Source organism: Oncorhynchus kisutch, linkage group LG8 (assembly GCF_002021735.2).
Source record: "Oncorhynchus kisutch isolate 150728-3 linkage group LG8, Okis_V2, whole genome shotgun sequence".
NCBI classification, from domain to species: Eukaryota; Metazoa; Chordata; class Actinopteri; order Salmoniformes; family Salmonidae; genus Oncorhynchus; species Oncorhynchus kisutch.
In genome coordinates, this window is record NC_034181.2 from 42,753,221 (window position 1) to 42,774,758 (window position 21,538).

At 44.9% G+C, this 21,538-nt stretch overlaps 1 protein-coding gene across 7 annotated transcripts in view; it reads left to right on the plus strand.

Moving 5' to 3' along the window:
• The window catches only part of mef2cb (myocyte enhancer factor 2cb), a 100,299-nt gene that overhangs the window by 72,042 nt on the left and 6,719 nt on the right, over nt 1-21,538 (plus strand). For 2 of the 7 annotated variants that reach the window (XM_020489499.2, XM_031830409.1), the window contains exons 4-6: nt 5,229-5,366; nt 8,892-9,069; nt 9,821-9,868. In XM_020489499.2, the coding sequence (XP_020345088.1) occupies nt 5,229-5,366; nt 8,892-9,069; nt 9,821-9,868 (364 nt within the window). Of the gene's footprint in view, nt 1-4,942; nt 5,087-5,228; nt 5,367-8,891; nt 9,070-9,820; nt 9,869-21,538 lie in introns of all 7 variants that reach the window. The other 5 variants (XM_020489497.2, XM_031830407.1, XM_031830411.1 and 2 more) reach the window with 4 other exon arrangements.

A 21,538-nucleotide genomic window follows, 5' to 3' on the forward strand; every position in this document is an offset into this window, starting at 1 on the left:
TGTAAATAAGGTATTTCTGTATTTATTTGTAATACATTTGAAAACATTTCTAAAACTCTGTTTGCACTTTGTCATTATGGGGTATTGTGTGTAGATTGATGAGGAAAATGATTTATTTAATCGATTTTAGAATCAGGCTAACACTTTCCGAATGCACTGTATTTACAAGAAAAGTATCGTTCTTTCGGTTTTCACTGATCTTTATTAGATAAGGCCATAGTCATTGTCCATCATTTTGTATGCTCTGCTCTCACCCAAAATCTATGCAGTTAATGTCGTTGGTCTTGAGGACCTTGCGAAACATCATCCCCCCCATCTGTCACCATTGGTCATAAACACATTATTGAATGTACGCCTTAGCCGTCATACCCCACTGCCAAGATAACCCAGGGATGAGGCCACTGGAATGATCACCAGTTAACACTCCCAAAATACGAGCCAAAGCCCCCACGTGGGCAAAGGTTGTCTCCAACAAGCAAACGAGAGAGAGAGAGAGATGGTCTGGGTGGCAGAGTTCCCAACAGCCGAACCCTGGTATGGCATGGGCTCTAGCGTCAGCTGTTCCTCACGCTGCGTAAAACTAGAAACCAAAATAACCTGTAGTATACCCCTTGAAATACCCACCCAAAATCAACCTGATTACAAAATAGCATGTTCCAATAAATATTATTATGCATTACATAAGTGTGCATTGCATTCGTGGTTTTGTAATGTACCTTCAAAAAGCATATGTTCTCAGCTTAGGGTGTGAGGTCTGAGGTGGGGTGTGGATGCGAAGGGTACAGATGAAGAGGGTATGGTATGTAGGACACAGTGTCTACACTCCTCCTTCTGCACACAGGCCCCCTGACAGGCCGAGCCAGGAGGGAACATCATGAGGAAGGAGTTTAATTAGGAGCACGCCTCCAGAAAGGGAGAGACGGGGACAGAGACACAGAACCAAGCAGCCGAGCAGTCTTTCCTCTCTCGCGTTCTTGCTTTCTTTCTGCATCTCTCTCTCTCTCTCTCTCTTTTCCTCCTGTCTTGCTTCCTCTGTTTCTCATCTCTCTCTATTTCTCTCACTTCACAGTGTGTCCAGGATGGCCTATTGTCTGCTTTGTTAGATTGATCTCCACTCATCAATATAGCTTTGGACTGTGGATCACGGAGCTTTTATCTCCAACTGCTATTTAAGATGTCAGCATCTTGGTCTTCGTACCGAGGTATTTTTCTCCCCTCACAATTATTATTTTTAGATAGACAGACGGGAAACATTTGATGTAAGTGAAAATATGTGGGAATAAAACAGCGTCGATTTGAGCGTTTGACGTGAGTGAGGTGTTTTATCACTATGTTTGCATTATCTACATATCCCCTGAACAGTTGTTTATTTTCCTGCCATTTCTTGACATGGTGTATTTATCTTTCTTTCTATATCGACTATGACTACATTAGCGGCAAAATGTATATTTGTACTTTTATTTATCGTTTTGATACACTGGCCACTTATTTTCTCGCTTTTGAGATGATGTCAGTGGATCTAAAACAGCAGGCCACGATTGGAGCAGCAGTGGATGACGGAGTAGATTGGGTAAGAGAGGCAGGGAACTAAGGAGAGGTCAATGGGCCACAACGACAGAGGGAAGCGAGACACTTCCAGAGAGAGAGAGAGAGAGAGAGAGAGAGGCCTTCTATGGCCATGTCATGGCTGCATTGCCTCTGATTGGCTGCTGGGCTGGATGGCAGCACTTGGCAACAGGTGTGATGTCCCTGACAGGTGGGCATGTCTGGGATGAGTGGCATAGTGACCTTGCATGGCACCCTTAAACTGCTGAGCCCCGGTGGAAAGCTAAGCCAGGGCCACATGCCTCAAAGTCATATGACACTCCCACCCTCCGTCCCACTACCTCATCAACACCCCCAGACAGGCCCACTGCCCCATATCAGTCATGCCATATGGGTGTCAAGTTTGTAGTACAGTTTGTTACTGTACTACACAACTACACTAAAAACCAGAGCAAAGTACCCAAATATTTGAAAAAGGGACAGAGAGAGACACAGAGAGAGACACAGAGAGAGACACAGAGAGAGACAGAGACACAGAGAGAGGGACAGAGAGGCTAGTGAATCTTGACACGCTACCTCACCACGAGACGCCTCCGGCATCAAACAGCGATCTCACAAACGAAGCCCTCAGTTCACTAAAACCACACTTTAAAAATAGCTTTATTCTCCTGACATCAGAGATGACTGGAGTGTTATTTGTTTTAGAAACAGGCGGCTCACTCTTAGTCACTTCTATCAATTTACAGTAGTGCGCTTCTCTGCTTGCGACGACAAGCAGAGTGTCACACAAATGAGGAGAATAAAATGGTGAGATTAACTTATTTTAGCATCTCTCTCTCCCATTATCTCACTCTCTCTATTTGTCTCTAGCATTGAGACACACACACACACATATGATCACCATCAAATCTAAGCTGCATTAAAGATAATGTAGTTACAGTGGTGGGTGTGATAGGGAAGCCCAGATGAAAGCAGCGTGAAGCGCCGTCGTCTGCTCAGACAGGAGCGGGTCTGTGATACTCCTCCTGTAGACTAATCTCCTTTTATTAAAGCCGGCCTCTGTGGAGGAGAGAGCGAGGGGAAGGGAGGGAGGGGAGGGAAGTGGGTCTTTGATGGAAGCTCTAACTATCAGTTGCTACACCTTTCATTTCACTACTTCACTCACTGTAAATCTAATCGACACAATATGGGACACATCTCTGCACTCAACACTGCAGTGTGTGTGTATGTACACACACACATAAACAAACACACAAGCATATGCAGATCGCTCAAGAGTAGGGTTGCAAAGGGAGGGTATTTTACTGGAAACTTTAGAAGTTTACCAGTAAACTACCAGTAAACTAGAATTTTGGTATCTTTCAAGGATTTCATGTAATCTATTACAAGACAACTCGTGGCCTTTTTGGGTACTTCAGATTATCACAGGTGTCTGTAATTATCTCTGGCCCTCTGTGTGGCATCATCACATGTAAAATATATGAAATAATTGAATAAGATGATTTAAAAATAAAATATAGAATGACAAAGCTGTAAAACATTATCCAAAATATAAACCATCAACTTAGTGAATACCATTGGTGTTTCAGCATGACATTTCCTTTATAGATTTGTTTTTACAAACTGTATTTATTTTACTATATGAATATGTATTTGTTGTCAATGTTTTGGCATCAAACTGGCAGCAGTTGTGAATAAAGTCAATAGTTGGAAGAGTTGCAGAGTTAATTGAAAATAATGCCATTGCTGATTAGATGCTTTGTCCATTAATTAGGCTATTTTCTTGAACCATATGGTCTATCTACTCAAAACTCATGGACAATATAGACACAGATATAACAAATGAATGCTGTATTGTCTATGAATAAATTATGTGTGGGTCTTTTAAAAAAAGAGTGTTTTAACCCTATCCCAAACTTTAACCCTTACCTTAACCAATCGGAATGAGTGCCTGAACGTAATGTTTTAACCCTATCCCAAACCCTTACCTTAACCAATCGTAATGTGTGCCTGAACGTAATGTTTTAACCCTATCCCAAACCCTTACCTTAACCAATCGTAATGTGTGCCTGAACGTAATGTTTTAACCCTATCCCAAACCCTTACCTTAACCAATCGGAATGTGTGCCTGAACATAATGTTTTAACCCTATCCCAAACCCTTACCTTAACCAATCGGAATGTGTGCCTGAACGTAATGTTTTAACCCTATCCAAACCCTTACCTTAACCAATCGGAATGAGTGCCTGAACGTAATGTTTTAACCCTATCCAAAACCTGGATCAGAAGGTTGCGTGTTTTTAGTTTTTTAGTTTTAACCCTATCCTAAACCGTAACTCTTACCTTATCCATTCAGAATGAGTGCCTAAACGTTATGTTTTAACCCTATCTAAAACCTTAACCCTTAACTTTCAAAATGTGGTGTTTGGAGCAACTTTGAAATACGTTGTTTTGGAGAAATGTGGATAAACGTCGTCTAATTCTGCAGTGAGACTGTGAGAGCTTGTTGCTTACATACCTAAACACACAAATTAAAACACACGTGCTGTAGATACACAAAAACAACACGTGCAGAGAAACGATGTTAGATATAATTGTATCACTACCACTTTAGTGAGATACTGTATATCTTGGTCTAACGAGGGATAGAGAGACAGCTCTTCTCTTCCCTTTCCTCCTTCGGTGGCATTGAGAGAAGGGGGGGGGGGCGTGCTGTGGCCACAGAAACAGGATCAGGTGGCCATCAGGTGGCCAAGAGAGAGAATGCTGCCTGTATACACAGTCTGTCAAACACACACTCTTACACTACCACAGACCTGCCACACACAAACCCAACAGACGCACACATACATCTGTAACCATAACAGTCCCATTCCGGCCTCCTCAGCTGCCAATGTCAGCAATATGTTTTATTTCGATGTTCATCACTGACTGTATCTCTGTGTGATTACAATGTATATAGTCCCCATGGCGCCTCATTTGAGAGAGGAGTATGGATTTCATGTATTGTTAGTGAATGCTATTAAATCATTTATGTTCTTCTGAGTGTTTAGCTACATGTTAACTTGTTGACAAGGACACCGCTATGTCCCCACCCCACTCCATCCCATCCCACATTGATGGACATGGGAATAGATCCTGTCAAAGCACTTTATGCCACACCAAGGACCACATCCCATTTAGCCCGTCAGTACCCACTTTAACCCCTATGACAAATTAGGCACACACACACTTTAAACATTTTTTTTTTTACATATCTCATTCATTCCTTCGGTCAGTTGAGTCCATTCTCAGGATCCATTCTAACAAGGGCGTAATTCACATTTCCTCTCCCCTGCTCTACTCTGGGCCCTGTTCCCCTGCCCTTCAACTGTGTTGTGCGACTGCTCTGTTTGCAGACGTTGAGAAAGAAGGGTCTAAACGGCTGTGACAGCCCCGACCCCGACGCAGACGACTCGGTCGGCCACAGCCCCGAGTCTGAGGACAAGTACAGGAAAATAAATGAGGACATTGATCTGATGATCAGCAGACAGAGACTGTGTGTAAGTACTGCCCGACACTCCCTGAGCCTTCTTCTCACCCTTCTCTCCCCCCTCTCTCTCTCTTTCTTTTCTTTCTTTCTCCCTTCCTCCATCCGTGCGTCTGCTGTCCATATGATGGGTTTTTTTTGGTGGGACCCGGCAGGCATTAAGCAAGAAGGAGAACAAAGGTGGCGAGAGCCCGGAGCTCGAGTCTGCTCTCACCCTCACCCCGCGCACTGAGGAGAAATACAAACAGATAAACGAGGAGTTTGATCATATGATCAAAACTCATAAGATACCTGTAAGTACTGGACTTACACAGCATGCAGTCTCAGCTGGCTAAATGGCGGACGCTGAGTAACAAGCATCCAAATTAACCCCCTATTAGCCCAGCATTGTGTGACACTGCACTGCACGTCTGGAGAAAAAAACACGAGATAAGACTTCCTCATACTTTGAAGCACCTATACATGCGTGTATTCATAGCAGCTAACTCATCTAAGCGTCGTTACCTTAGTGGTTTAGTTCAAGTATAGTGCGCGCTTCGCCTCTCACACTCTTTAACCTCTGGCTCCATTTGTGACATCACACCTTTAACCCTTTAACCATGATCCCTTGCCTGGCTCTCAGGAGTGGTGTGGTTTGCATGCAGTTCCTCTTCTCCTGCGCCCACGCTATACACAGCTTAGTCACCCGAAACAACAGAGGGACAGATGCTAAGGCTCGAAAACAACAGGCACATAGGCACACACACCTGTGCAGACGTGCGCATGCGCACACACAAACACATACGCAAATTCACACCCTACTGTAGCCCTCATTACATAAATGTGAATAAAACATTAAATTGAAGGCCCTCCCTCACTGTAAAACCCACAAGTCTAGTTGATTCAACTCATTACTAATAAGTAACTGGTTCCAGACTTCTTTTGTTTACTCAACTTTTGGTCAAAGTGTTCCCAGAACAACAAAAAAATTGTTGGCCCAAACCTGGCTCCAACTTGAGAAAACATTGGCAGAAATTCTGTCAACTTACGTGTTTGCTCAACTTGTCTCATACATTCTTTCAACCACAAATGATTATTTGGGCATCTTACCTCCAAAAAAAAAGGCTGTGAAACTAGTTACACAAACAGTGCTTTTAATATACAATGTTTTCAACATACATGCAGTATTTGACACACGTGGACATTCATAATTGCATTGTGCATGTTCTTTTGTACAGTAATTATTGTTCATGTCGCACCTGGGATTTGAACACACAACTACTTCTTCATGGCATTACTGCCACGCCACCATGTTTGTGTTAATTATCAGTTAATTATCAGTTATTCTCTCATCATTGCTTTGTTTTACTTATTTAAGCAATTTTAGTTTTTTCTAGATACTTGTCAAATTTTTGTATGGCATATTATTCTGTTTTAATGTTACTCCTTAAACACTATGATAAATAAAATAGTTTTCCTTGAGTGTACTTTTAACAGAGCCAAGATTTACTTTGAAGAGCAAAGTGTAGCAATACAGATGAAATCAGTTATTGACACAGAGATGGAGGCGTAGCAGGAATATTGGAATGCTGTGAACCAAGAAGTTGTGAGTTCAAATCCCAGGTGCGACATGAACAATAATTACTGTACAAAAGAACATGCACAATGCAATTATGTATGTCAAATACGTAAGTTGAAAACATTGTATGTTAAAAGCACTTTGCCTTTTTTTTAGGTAAGATGCCCAAATATACATTTCTAGTTGATTGAACACATGAGACAATTTGAACAAACATATCACTTTTAAGTTGACATCATTTTTGACTGTTTTCTCATGTTTGGGCCAACAAAATATTTTTAAGGCAGTGGAACCAGTAACTTAATAATGTTTATTTGATACAACATTTGTATTTATTTTTTTACAGTGGAGAGGGCGAGGAGTGCAGTTGTAATAATGAAGGTGGTGAAAATCACATCTAATTAGTAGCAATATATTACCTCGCTGTCATTCAATGATCACTCAGTTGTGACTGTAGAGATGGACCAGTGTCGACTATAACTTCAACTGCACAGAGTAAATAAAGGTCTTAGCAGTTAGTCAGTCCCAAACAACCACAAAATGAATGCCACTCTCAATGGAAGCCAAGTGTGCTCCGCTCTCCATACAAACGCCCATATTGGAATGGTTAGCATTATAGCCATGGAGAAAGAGATGATTCCACAATAGATCATTGAAAGGGAACAGTAACCTCTGGCAGAGTACTGTGGAGAGGGTGGAGGGGGTGTTGTGGTTAGAGGCCGGGTCGGGGTGAGGTTAGGTTAGGGTTGGGGTTTGGATGGGGGGGGGGGGGGGGGGGGCAGTGGCAGTAAGGGTGTCTGCACACAACAAGTGGCAGTTCAGTATGTGGTCATGACGTCTGCCTAGCATAGGGCCTCTGGGTCACAGGGGAGGATGAGTGAAAACAGGAAGGATGGCACCACTGAAATGACAGCTTGCAGAGGGGGCCCACTGTACGCACACCCACCCACCCACACACACACACACACACACACACACACACACACACACACACACACACACACTATGAAAATATTTAAACGTGAAATAGAATAGGAGGTGCTCCCTTTTGAGCAATTTAAGAAATCAACCAGACACCCAAGACTGCTGGCTAACCAGCAAAAGCACCAAAAGAGTGTGAGAGAGAGGGAGAGATGGCAATGAAGACGAGGTGAAAGTCAAGGCTTTTGGACCCCACAAAATTCTATTTGTGTGGCTAAAAGGGAAAAGTTACAGGGGAGAGAAAATTGAAAAAGAAGACGAGGTAGAGCTCATATCCGATTTCCCCTGGCTGATGCTCTCACTGATGAGCCCTTCCATCGCTCTGGGACACATGGCTACAATTAGGGCTATATTTTCTACTTCTTTAAGCTAACATCCAGAAGCGACCACTTCCAGGGCACTCCCAAGGTTAAACCCTATGGTGGAGTGACACGATAAACATGACGAATCCGCTTGGGGCCTAGGGGCCTAGCTACCAACCAACCTAATCCACATGCTGCTAGTCTTACCTGCCACTTAAAAAACACTTGATCTCGACATGACAGAGACATACCTCTAATTTAGTAAAAACCTGAGAATGGTGTTTATATAATATACATTTACCAAAATCATATATAGATTTCTAACATCGTGCTCCACAAAATTGAGCAAATTCAGAACGAGTACATTTGTAGTAGACGATATCAGCTTCCCTATCTGCTTCAAAAGGATCTGTGTATTGGAATGAGAAACAATGACCACCCAGTGAAAAGTTGTGGTTGTTGTGTTTTCTGAGATTCACATGTTCTTTTCCCTGGAAGTCAGCTACGTAAGGAGGTCACTATGTTAATCAAAGGGTGAAACAGGCACCGAGAGTCAACGATGGGGACGTAGAGAGACAAGTATATTCACATTGTAGACGGTGGCTGACCCTTTAAAGATGCCACTGTGGGAAGAGACAGTCCACATTCCACAAACACATTGTTTTCTCTCATTCCTGGGTGACAAGTAAAAGTCCCTTTTAGTTGTGACATTATCTGGCCGTTGACCCTTTTTTTGTATGACTGTTCTTTCTATCTCCTTTTATCGCTTTCTTTCTCTCGCTCACGGTTTCATTCGAGCTGTGATATTTCTTTAGCGTTGGATTCTTTTGGTTCTCTCTTCCACTGTAATCTTTAACAGGTATCTCTATGCCTGTGTATTCTATTGTTGTGTTCTTTTGTTTTGTCTCTCTATTGAGTTTAATCATGCGTTCTTCCTCTTTTGTCTCTCTCTCGCTCTCTCTCTCTCTCTCTCTCAGCAGGGCGTGGCCCCCTCCAACTACGAGATGCCGGTGTCCATCCCCGTTAGCAACCAGAACAGTCTCATCTACAGCCACCCAGGAGGTTCCCTAGGCAACCACAACCTGCTGCCCCTGGCACACCACATGCAGAGGAACAGCATGTCCCCCGGTGTCACACACAGACCTGCCAGTGCAGGTAACACACAAACAAACACAAACTCTTTAAAGAGAAGCCCTCCATAAACATTCAGGGGAACGCACAGAGGAAATAAGGTCAGCTCTACTGATTGATAGTTCATTTAAGGGAAGGTGACTCAATATTACATTCAAACCAAGTCAGCAATCCCCTCCATTTACTGTGAGGCACTGTCCTGGGGATGTCAGGCCCTATGTATAGGTTTTAAGTTGCTGGTGACATAAGCACATGAGGCCTGTCGGTTTGTTATTGTTGTCTGAAGGCTCTATTTTGTCCCTCTGGGCAGTAGCCTGCTGCCCACACCCTCACCCTGTCATTAGGCCTGGATGCACCGCGCGCCGGCACAAAGTAAATATGAGTTTTGGCGCTGCCGCCACCACACTAACCGCACACGCTCACGCTCCTCCCACTCCTCCACCTCGCACGACTTAAAAATACAAATGTGTCATTTTTTTGGGACGCTATCGTCCAGTATCCACTCGCAGCGTCCGTTTGACTAGAACTTATGGTTTGTTGGAAAGCTGTGGCCTTTGGGTTTACACACACACACACACACACACACACACACACACACACACACACACACACACACATCAGCCCTGGCACAAAAGAAGATGGTTAAAGTAACTTAGACAGAGTGTCACTGAAAGGCGAGAGAGGAGGAGGGAGCTGATGGGATGTGGGTGTGAAGGAGGGAGGCCTCTCCTCTAATGTTTTCCTCTTTTCCTCTCATCCCTCTTTCATCTTTCAGGTGGCCTCATGGGTGCTGACCTCACCACTGGTGCGGTTAGCAGTGCTGGTAAGGATGGCATCCTCCTTCTCACACACACACACAGATAAACACACACACAGGGCACCCACTCTCCCACCCAGACCATAAAACGCATGACTAATACCAACCTAAACTAAAATTGAGTTCCTGTCCTTGACGTGTTGATTTTAATGGTCTTGGAGTTCCTTAGGGAATGTTTGTCCAGTTCTGGGTCCGTGGTACATCCTGGTCTCGGCTCAGCAATTCTCTAACAAGTGGAAAAAGGAAAGAAAATAATATTAGAGTGGGTAGGAAGACATTCAATCACTAAAGGGAAGGTGCTGTGTATGTGAGTTTTAGGGATCTTAGGGATCAGAGGTGTTATACCTATGCTTTTATTTATCCTTCTGTCTTCTGCACTCTTTCTATGTGTCAAATAAAATAAAATAAAATTGTATTAGTCACATGCGCTGAATACAACAGTGAAATGCTTACTTACAAGCCCCTAACCGACAGTGCAGTTTAAAAAAATATGGATAAGAATAAGAGATAAAAGTAACAAGCAATTAAAGAGGAGCAGTAAAAAAATAACAATATAAACAGGGGGGTACAGAGTCAGTGTGTGGGGACACCGGTTAGTTGAGTTAGTAAGAACAGTACATGTAGATAGAGTTAATTAAAGTGACAATGCATATATGACAACAGAGAGTGGCAGTGGTGTCAAGAGGAGAGGGGGGGGGGGTAGAAGGGGGGTAGAAGCCTCTTGGACCTAGACTTGGTGCTCCGGTACCGCTTGCCGTTTGGTAGCCGAGAGAACAGTCTATGACTAGGGTAGCTGGAGTCTCTTTGACAATTTTCAGGGCCTTCCTCTGACACCGCCTTCAGGGCCTTCCTCTGACACCGCCTGGTACAGAAGTCCTGGATGGCAGAAAGCTTAGCCCCAGTGATGTACTGGGCCGTTCACACCACCCTCTGTAGTGCCTTGCGGTCAGAGGCTGAGCAGTTGCCGTACCAGGCAGTGATGCAACCGATGCTCTCGATGGTACAGCTGTAGAACCTTTTGAGGATCTGAGGACCCATGCCAAATCTTTTCAGTCTCCTGATGGAGAATAGGTTTTGTCATGCCCGCTTCACGACTGTCATGGTGTGCTTGGACCATGTTAGTTTGTTGGTGATGTGGACACCAAGGAACTTGAAGCTCTCAACCTGCTCCACTGCAGCCCCGTCAATGAGAATTGGGGCGTGCTCGGTCCTCCTTTTCCTGTAGTCCACAATCTTCTCCTTTGTCTTGATCACATTGAGGGAGCGGTTGTTGACCTGGCACCACACAGCCAGGTCTCTGACCTCCTCCCTATAGGCTGTCTCGTTGTTGTCGGTGATCAATCCTACCACTGTTGTGTCATCGGCAAATGTAATGATGGTGTTGGAGTCGTGCCTGGACATGCAGTCATGAGTGAACAGGGAGTACAGGAGGGGGCTGAGCACGCACCCCTGAGGGGCCCCTGTGTTGAGGATCAGCATGGCGGATGTGTTGTTACCTACCCTTACCACCTGGAGGCGGCCCATCAGGAAGTCCAGGATCCAGTTGCAGAGGGAGGTGTTTAGTCCCAGGGTCCTAAGCTTATTGATGAGCTTTGAGGGCACTATAATGTGTAATGTGTAATGTGTGTGTGTGTGTGTGTGTGTGTGTGTGTGTGTGTGTGTGTGTGTGTGTGTGTGTGTGTGTGTGTGTGTGTGTGTGTGTGTGTGTGTGTGTGTGTGTGTGTGTGTGTGTGTGTGTGTGTGTGTGTGTGTGTGTGCGCATTATGTCTTAATGAGCCGAGCATCATCACACTGCATTATACGACCCTTTAACCACTGTTTATTTCCTCTATCCTGACAACACACATACGTCTCATTTTGTTTGGATATTTTAAGTCATTCATAGGCTATCTACTATCATATGTCTTGAGCAAAATACATTTAACATGGGCGTGGCTCGCCATGCCATAATGTTCATGTGGAAAGTAAATCAGGCCATGTGTTTGTGTGTGTCTGCATTTATTTGCATGAGTTTGAATGGATTTACATGTGTGTTTGTGGGGTCATATGTGGTCACAATTTGCTGTCCAGATTATATTCAACGGTTTGTCTTATAGTCAGCTAATAGGCAATTGGAGAAGCCCTCACAGATAGGGCACAGACAGCAGAAGGAGAGGGGAGAGTATTAGACTGTGTCTGGGGGGGTTAGTTTCTCAGTAAGGGGTAGGGGGGGTCAAGGGAGCACAGCTGGGCAGCCCTGTCTGGTCCCCAGGGCTCCCTGGTAGGGGTCAGAGCCCGGTCCCTCTGTCTGGCCCTATCACACACTCACACACACACACACAACAGAGTCGTTTGTTGTAGTGTGTGTTCTGTCGGCAGCGTGCTCCGGAGCGTGCTTCAAATGTAGCCTTTGTGTCACCGCGGCAATGAATAGAGGCACTCTGTGAGGACCCAGTGCGCTCAGCCGCGGTGAAAACACGCCATGGAGAGAGATTCATGTGGAACTAAAAAATATTCCATTAAAGTCCCTCTTAAATCTTACAGGGGGAAAAACCCCATGATGAATATTCAGCCATTCATGTGTGCAGGGGGAGAAACAGGGAGAGACACAGATGGAAGCGTTCTGTGAAGCCGGTCATAGGTTTTAATGATGTTCTGGGTTGTGTGTGACTCAGTGTGAGGTGGCCGCTGTTCCAGAGGTTATTTGTTCGCTTTTGCTTTGAAAAGCAAATTGTCAGTGGTGAGTGTTTTGACCTAGTGTTTGCTGCAGATGTTTGATTTTCTTATCAAATGTCCCTCGTTCTTAGAGAAACACACACACAGCCCCTTGTGCCACTCATGCTACGGGTGCCAACATTGTTAGACAGATTTGATTGATAAGCAACACATGACACAGTTTGATACTGGAAGGTCGAGTTGTCACCTCCTTGGTGTAAAAGCGGTGTGGCAGGGACGTGTGTGTGTGTGTGTGTGTTTGTGTGTGTGTGTGTGTGTGTGTGTGTGTGTGTGTGTGTGTGTGTGAGTGTGTGTGTGTGTGTGTGTGTGTGTGTGTGTGTGTGTGTGTGTGTGTGTGTGTGTGTGTGTGTGTGTGTGTGTGTGTGTGTGTGTGTGTGTGTGTGTGTGTGTGTGTGTGTGTGTGTGTTTTTACAGCTTGGTGACAGTGTTTTTACAGAGAGGTGACAGGGGCTGGTTCATTCTCCTACACGGTGAAACAAGCAAGCAGAGCAGAGATCAAACCGCTGCTGACAGCTACATACTGCAAATACACAAATGGACATGGAAGGTGTTCTAAAGCTGTGAGTGGGACACCCTTCATCGACCTGCTCTCATTGTCTCTCTCTATATCTCCATAGGTCACAGGCACATGCACACAGGCTTGACACACACACACACACACACACACACACACTGAATGTAGAAAACATTAGGAATACCTTCCTAATTTTGCCCTCAGAACAGCCCCAATTTGTCAGGGCATATACTCTACAAGATGTCGAAACCGTTCCACGGGGATGTTGGCTCATGTTGACTCCAATGCTTCCAACAGTTGTATCAAGTTGGCTAGATGTCATTTGGGTGGTGGACCATTCTTGATACTCACGGGAAACTGTTGAGCGTGAAAAACCCAGCAGCGTTGCAGTTCTTGACACAAACCGGTGCGCCTGGCACCTACTACCATACCCTGTACAAAGGCACTTAAATATTTTGTCTTGCCCATTTACCATCTGTATGGCACACACACACAATCCATGTCTCAATTGTCTCAAGGCTTAAAAATCCTTCTTTAACCTATCTCCTCCCCTTCATCTACAGTCGTGGCTAAAAGTTTTGAGAATGACACAAATATTAATTTCCACAAGGTTTGCTGCTTCAGTGTCTTTACATATGTTTGTCAGATGTTACTATGGAATACTGAAGTATAATTACAAGTGTCAAATGATTTTATTGACAATTACATGAAGTTGATGCAGAGAGTCAATATTTTCAGTGTTGACCCTTCTTTTTCAAAACCTCTGCAATCCTGGGCCACATCCTGACTGATGGCAGCCCATACTTGCATAATCAATGCTTGGAGTTTGTCAGAATTTGTGGGTTTTTGTTTGTCCACCTGCCTCTTGAGTATTGACCACAAGTTCTCAATGGAATTGAGGTCTGGGGAGTTTCCTGGTCATGAACCCAAAATATCAATGTTTTGTTAGTTATCACTTTTGCCTTATGGCAAGGTGCTCCATCATGCTGGAAAATGCATTGTTTGTCACCAAACTGTTCCTGGATGGTTGGGAGAAGTTGCTCTCGGAGGATGTGTTGGTACCATTCTTTATTCATGTCTGTGTTCTTAGGCAAAATTGTGAGTGAGCCCCCGCCCTTGGCTGAGAAGCAACCCCACACATTAATGGTCTCAGGATGCTTTGCTGTTGGCATGACACAGGACTGATGGTAGTGCTCACCTTGTCTTCTCCAGACAAGCTTTTTTCCGGATGCCCCAAACAATCGGAAAGGGGATTCATCAGAGAAAATGACTTTACCCCAGTCCTCAGCAGTTCAATCCCTGTACCTTTTGCATAATATCAGTCTGTCCCTGATGTTTTTCCTGGAGAGAATTGGCTTCTTTGCAGCCCTTCTTGACACCAGGCCATCCTCCAAAAGTATTCGCCTCACTGTGCGTGCAGATGCACACACACCTGCCTGCTGCCATTCCTGAGCAAGCTCTGTACTGGTGATGCCCCGATCCCGCAGCTGAATTAACTTTCGGAGACGGTCCTGGCGCTTGCTGGACTTTCTTGGGCGCCCTGAAGCCTTCTTCACAACAATTGAACCGCTCTACTTGAAGTTCTTGATGATCCGATAAATGGTTGATTTAGGTGCAATCTTACTGGCAGCAATATCCTTGCCTGTGAAGCCCTTTTTGTGCAAAGCAATGATGACGGCACGTGTTTCCTTGCAGCTAACCATGGTTGACAGAGGAAGAACAATGATTCCAAGCACCACCCTCCTTTTGAAGCTTCCAGTTTGTTATTCGAACTCAATCAACATGACAGAGTAATCTCCAGCCTTGTCCTCGTCAACACTCATACCTGTGTTAACGAGAGAATCACTAACGTGATGTCAGCTGGTCCTTTTGTGGCAGGGCTGAAATGCAGTGGAAATGTTTTGGGGGGATTCAGTTCATTTGCATGGCAAAGAGGGACTTTGCAATTAATTGCAGTTCATCTGATCACTCTTCATAACATTCTGGAATATATGCAAATTGCCATCATACAACAGACTGTGAAAATGAGTATTTGTGTCATTCTCAAAACTTTTGGCCATGACTGTACACTTATTGAAGTGGATTTAACGAGTAACATCAATAAGGGATCATAGCATTCACCTGGATTCACCTGGTCAGTCTATGTCATGGAAATAACAATGTTTTGTACAGTGTAGATATACAGTACACAGAATAGACCATGGCACAGCTCAACAGAAACATAGATGCACTCTGTCCTGTTTGCCAATCCTCTCATCCAAGACAAGAGCCTTGAGACGAAGACACAAGGCCTATTCTTATAATAAAAAGCTCAATGATCCCTATATCTTGGTCCATAGTCTGCATAGATACAGTAGAAGGTGTTAGTTAGCTAACTAGCATGGCGCCACAGTTCAGTTGGTGGATTCAGATTTCAATGCACGTTAGGCCAAACCTCAACGGAAGTGCCTGCGTATCGAAAGTGGGATGGAACACACCCGTTAGACCACAACAGGACATCAGAAATTGTTCAGTAACAGTTAAATGTACATTGGTTTAACCACACCAGCCATGTGTGTGTCTTGTGTCGTCTGTCTGTCTGTCTGTCTCTGTCTGTCTGTCTGTCTGTGTGAGTGTGTGTGCATGAGGCCCAATAGGCATATGTGGAAAGTTGCACCTTTAGGCAAGGCAGCCAGTGTGTACAGTACAGTCACAGTGTGGCATCCCCAGACTTCCTCTGCCTACATAAATAGCCTTCACCTTTGCATCTCCACTTCAAATCGGATGATGTCGCTGACTCTTATCTGGACAGCAAGTTTTCATTTGGGTACTTCCTCAAAACGGTTGCTTCTTGTCTGCCTCAACTCACTGCTCTATTCTGCAGCGTGAGGTGGTAGCGGTAGAAGAAGAAAGGTTTCAGTGTCGGGAACGATCATGTCTTGATGTCTTGGACTCACAGAGCTGCTGCATGTCTGTAGTCAGATGCTTGCTACTGTATTTGCCTATCTGTAGCCAAGTTGTTAAGATCCGTACCCAATCCATGTTATAATCCAAGTGTCTTCAGTTCAGATCAACCTACTGTAAACCAGTCACTAGCAGCTGTAGAGAACCTCTAGCATCCACATCGCTTGCCAATTGCCTGCCTTAGGTAATAAATCCCATCTCCTGGGCTATAGCCAGTCTCCAGTCATATTTAGAGCCTGAGCTGTAAAATGGCTGCCTGAAATCCCTTCCTCACCGTACACTCAGCCTCTGGGCCGGGAGCTATGAATCAGATGGGCTGTACAGTAACAGCCTTACCTTGACTTGACCTGACATACGTTGATAGCTGTCACGTTCAAGTTTTTTAGTCTGGGATGTTTTGGACAGTCTCAGTTTTTCTACACGTAATTCCCCGAAATTTTCTAGTCTTTTCCCGGCTGTTTTGATTCGCTATTCATGTCTCTCCACAGCACAATAGTCCAGCGATGAGGATGAGAGAGAGGCAAGCAGAGCTGATGAGGCAGCTGGATGGAGTGGCTCTAGGAGAGGCTCCCATACAAAACACACAGGTGCATCCATACAGGTGCTCTGTGCACACGTACACTGTCATGCACAGACACACCTCAATGGACACATGCATTCATCATTGACATTTACAGTAATAGACACATTCAAAGTCACACACACAGACAAGTACTATCTGATACACACACACACTCACACATAAATTCTGACACTATATTAACACAATTTTGCACATAGGGACCCAAGCATGCAGACACACGCACACGCACGCACACAATAACTCATACATGGATGCACACACACTGTTTTTCTAGTTGTTGTTTTTTGTCACAGCCTCATTTTCTTTCACCGCTAGCGGTCGTTTACTCTTCAGATTGTTCAAATTGAGCTTTCGAGACTTTTCATTTCCAAACAACAAAAACCTCACTCTCAAATTAAACAAAGATCAGCGGGGGGAAATTGCCCAGGAAGACATCTGCGACTCATTTTCCCCTGGAGTATATGATTAGGAAATTCATTTATGTCTAACGTATAATTCCTGCCCCTCTTTCAAGTGGGAAACGTCCATACTGCGCTCTCTGTTCTACCCCTAGGAATGGGGGAAAAAGCAGGCTGCGGGATTGGGTTAGAAACAAAGCATATACACTGCTCACTCTCTCTCTCGTTTTTAATGGGATGTTGCTGGGAGGGTGCCCCACTGGTTTGTGTGTGGCGTGGGTGCTAAACTCAGTCCTCCAGTCAGTCTATCGGAGGAGGAATGTGGATTGGGTGTCTACCCCAAAGCAGGGTCTTTGTCTAGAAGAGGCAACACATGTGTTTAGCGCTGATGGCCAAATGATGGGTCCTGTCCCTCTGTGGTCTCCAAGGCCATAATTTGATGTTTTTAACACGACTCACTGGCTAGATGCAGGGTAAATGACAGTGACAGAGGTAAAATGGACATTTCTCGAAGAAAGGAAAGAATATGTCCTCACAAACCAGCCAAATCAGGCGGATATGGGAGAATTGTGTGGGATCACTGGGTGAAAATGACCTCTCTCTCTGGCTCTAGGACAGTAGCATCTCCACTCCTCCACTAGTTGAATAATTTTAATATTTGAAGTAATGGTACAACGTCAAATCAAACTTTGCTTGTCACATGCGCCGAATACAACAAGTACCTTGAAATGCTTACTTACAAGCCTTTAAATCTTCTTAACTCTAAACTGTTGGTTAAGAAAATATTTACCAAATAAACTAAAGTAAAACTTATTTTTTTAAGTAACAAATCAAATCAAATTTATTTGTATAGCCCTTCGTACATCAGCTGATATCTCAAAGTGCTGTACAGAAACCCAGCCTAAAACCCCAAACAGCAAGCAATGCAGGTGTAGAAGCACGGTGGCTCCCTAGAACTCCCTAGAAAGGCCAAAACCTAGGAAGAAACCTAGAGAGGAAGCAGGCTATGAGGGGTGGCCAGTCCTCTTCTGGCTGTGCCGGGTGGCAATTATAACAGAACATGGCCAAGATGTTCAAATGTTCATAAATTACCAGCATGGTCTAATAATAATAATCACAGTAGTTGTCGAGGGTGCAGCAAGTCAGCACCTCAGGTGCTGAACAGTTGAAACTGGAGCAGCAGCACGGCCAGGTGGACTGGGGACAGCAAGGAGTCCTCATGCCAGGTAGTCCTGAGGCATGGTCCTAGGGCTCAGGTCCTCCGAGAGAGAGAAAGAGAGAAAGAGAGAATTAGAGAGAGTATACTTCAATTCACACAGGACACCGGATAAGACAGGAAAGGTACTCCAGGTGTAACAAACTGACCCTAGCCCCCGACACATAAACTACTGCAGCATAAATACTGGAGACTGAGACAAGAGGGGTCAGGAGACACTGTGGCCCCATCCGATGATACCCCCGGACAGGGCCAAACAGGAAGGATATAACCCCACCCACTTTGCCAAAGCACAGCCCCCACACCACTAGAGGGATATCTTTAACCACCAACCCAGACAGGAAGATCACATCAGTGACTCAACCCACTCAAGTGACGCACCCCTCCTAGGGACGGCATGAAAGAGCACCAGTAAGCCAGTGACTCAGCCCCTGTAATAGGGTTAGAGGCAGAGTCTCCCAGTGGTAAGAGGGGAACCGGACAGGCAGAGACAGCAAGGGCGGTTCGTTGCTCCAGAGCCTTTCCGTTCACCTTCACACTCCTGGGCCAGACTACACTCAATCATATGATCCACTGAAGAGATGAGTCTTTAGTAAAGAGTTAAAGGTTGAGACCGAGTCTGCGTCTCTCACATGGATAGGCAGACCATTCCATAAAAATTGAGCTCTATAGGAGAAAGCCCTGCCTCCAGCTGTTTGCTTAGAAATTCTAGGGACAATTAGGAGGCCTGTGTCTTATGAACGTAGCGTACGTGTAGGTATGTACGGCAGGACCAAATCAGAGAGATAGGTAGGAGAAAGCCCATGTAAAGCTTTGTAGGTTAGCAGTAAAACCTTGAAATCAGCCCTTGCCTTAACAGGAATCCAGTGTAGGTAGGCTAGCACTGGAGTGATATTATCAAATTTTTGGGTTCTAGTCAGGATTCTAGCAGCCGTATTTAGCACTAACTGAAGTTTATTTAGTGCTTTATCCGGGTAGCCGGAAAGTAGAGCATTGCAGTAGTATAACCTAGAAGTAACAAAAGCATGGAAAAATTTTCTGCATCATTTTTGGTCAGAAAGTTTCTGATTTTTGCAATGTTATGTAGATGGAAAAAAGCTGTCCTTGAAACAGTCTTGATATGTTAGTCAAAAGAGAGATCAGGGTCCAGAGTAACGCCGAGGTCCTTCACAGTTTTATTTGAGACGACTGTACAACCATTAAGATTAATTGTCAGATTCAACAGAATATATTTTTGTTTCTTGGGACCTAGAACAAGCATCTCTGTTTTGTCCGAGTTTAAAAGTAGAAAGTTTGCAGCCATCCACTTCCTTATGTCTGAAACACAGACTTTTAGCGAACGATAACGTAGTAACACAATAACATAACAATAACGAGGCTTTATACAGGGGGTACTGGTACCGAGTCAGTGCGGGGGTACAGGTTAGAGATAATTTGTACATTTAGGTAGGGATGAAGTGACTATGCATAGATAATAAACAATGACTAGCAGCAGTGTACAAAACAAATGGAGGGGGGGTCAATGTAAATAGTCCGGTGGCAATTTTATAAAAAATTCAGCAGTCTTATGGCATGGGGGTAGAAGCTGTTAAGGAGCCTTTTGGTCCTAGACTTGGAGGTCTGGTACTACTTGATGAAAACAGTCTATGATTTAGGTGACTGGAAGCTCTCTCAATTTTATGGGCTTCCCTCTGACACCGCCTATTATATAGGTCCTGGATTGCAGGAAGTTTGGCCCCAGTGGTGTACTGGGCCGTACACACTACTCTCTGTAGCGCCTCTGTAGCGTGGTGATGCAACCGGTCAGGATGCTCTCGATGGTGCAGCTGTAGAACTTTTTGAGGATCTGGGGACCCATACCAAATCTCTTCAGTCTCCTGAGCGGGAAAAGGTTTTGTTGTGCCCTCTTCACGACTGTCTTGGTGTATTTGGACCAGCGTTGGTGATGTGGACACCAAGGAACTTGAAACTCTCAACCCGCTCCACTACAGCCCCGTTGATGTTAATGGGGGCCTGTTCGGCCTTTTCCTGTAGTGCACGATCAGCTCCTTTGTCTTGCTCACATTGAACACTGCCAGTTCTCTTACCTCCTCCCTATAGGCTGTCTCATCGTTGTCAGTGATCAGGCCTACCACTGTTGTGTTGTCAACCAACTTAATGATGGTGTTGGAGTCGTGTTTGGCCACGCAGTCGTGGGTGAACAGGGAGTACAGGAGGGGACTAAGTACCCACCCCTGAGGGGCCCCAATGTTGAGGATCAGCGTGGCAGATGTGTTGTTGCCTACCCTTACCACCTGGGGGTGGCCCGTCAGGAAGTCCAGGATCCAGTTGCAGAGGGAAGTGTGTAGTCCCAGGGTCATGGGCACTATGGTGTTGAACGCTGAGCTCTAGTCAATGACCATTATTTTCACATAGGTGTTTATTTTGTCCAGGTGTGCGATTGAGATTGCGTCATCTGTGGATCTGTTGGGGCGGTATGTGAATTTAGGCAGGTTATCTTCGCTTCCTTTGGCCAGGGACAATGGTTGTCTGCTTGAAACATGTAGATATTACAGAGTCAGTCAGGGAGAGGTTTAAAATGTCAGTGACGACACTTGCCAGTTGGTCCGTGCATGCTTTGAGTACACGTCCTGGTAATCCATCTGGCCCCGCGGCCTTGTGAATGTTGACATGTTTAAAGGTCTTGCTCACATTCTCTAATGAGACCGTTATCACACAGTCATCCAGAACAGCTGGTGCTCTCGTGAATGCTTCAGCGTTGCTTGCCTCGAAGCGATCATAAAAGGCATTTAGCTCATCTGGTAGGCTCGCATCACTGGGCAGCTCGCATCTGGGTTACCCTTTGTAGTCTGTAATAGTTTTCAAGCCCTGCCACATCCGACGAGCATCAGAGCCGGTGTAGTAGGATTCAATCTTAATCCTGTATTGACGCTTGCTTGTTTGATGGTTCGTCTGAGTGCATAGCGGGATTTCTTATATGCATCTGGATTAGTGTCCCCGCTCCTTGAAAGCGGCAGCTCTAGCCTTTAGCTCAATGCGGATGTTGCCTGTAATCCATGGCATCTGGTTGGGATATGTACATAGGGTCACTGTGGGGACGACGTCGTCAATGCACTTATTGATGATGCCAATGACTGAGATGGTATACTCCTCAGTGCCATTGGATGAATCCCAGAACATATTCTAGTCTGTGCTAGCAAAACAGTCCTGACCACTTCATCTGACCACTTCCTTATTGAGCGAGTCACTGGTACTTCCTGCTTTAGTTTTTGCTTGTAAGCAGGAATCAGGAGGATAGAATTATGGT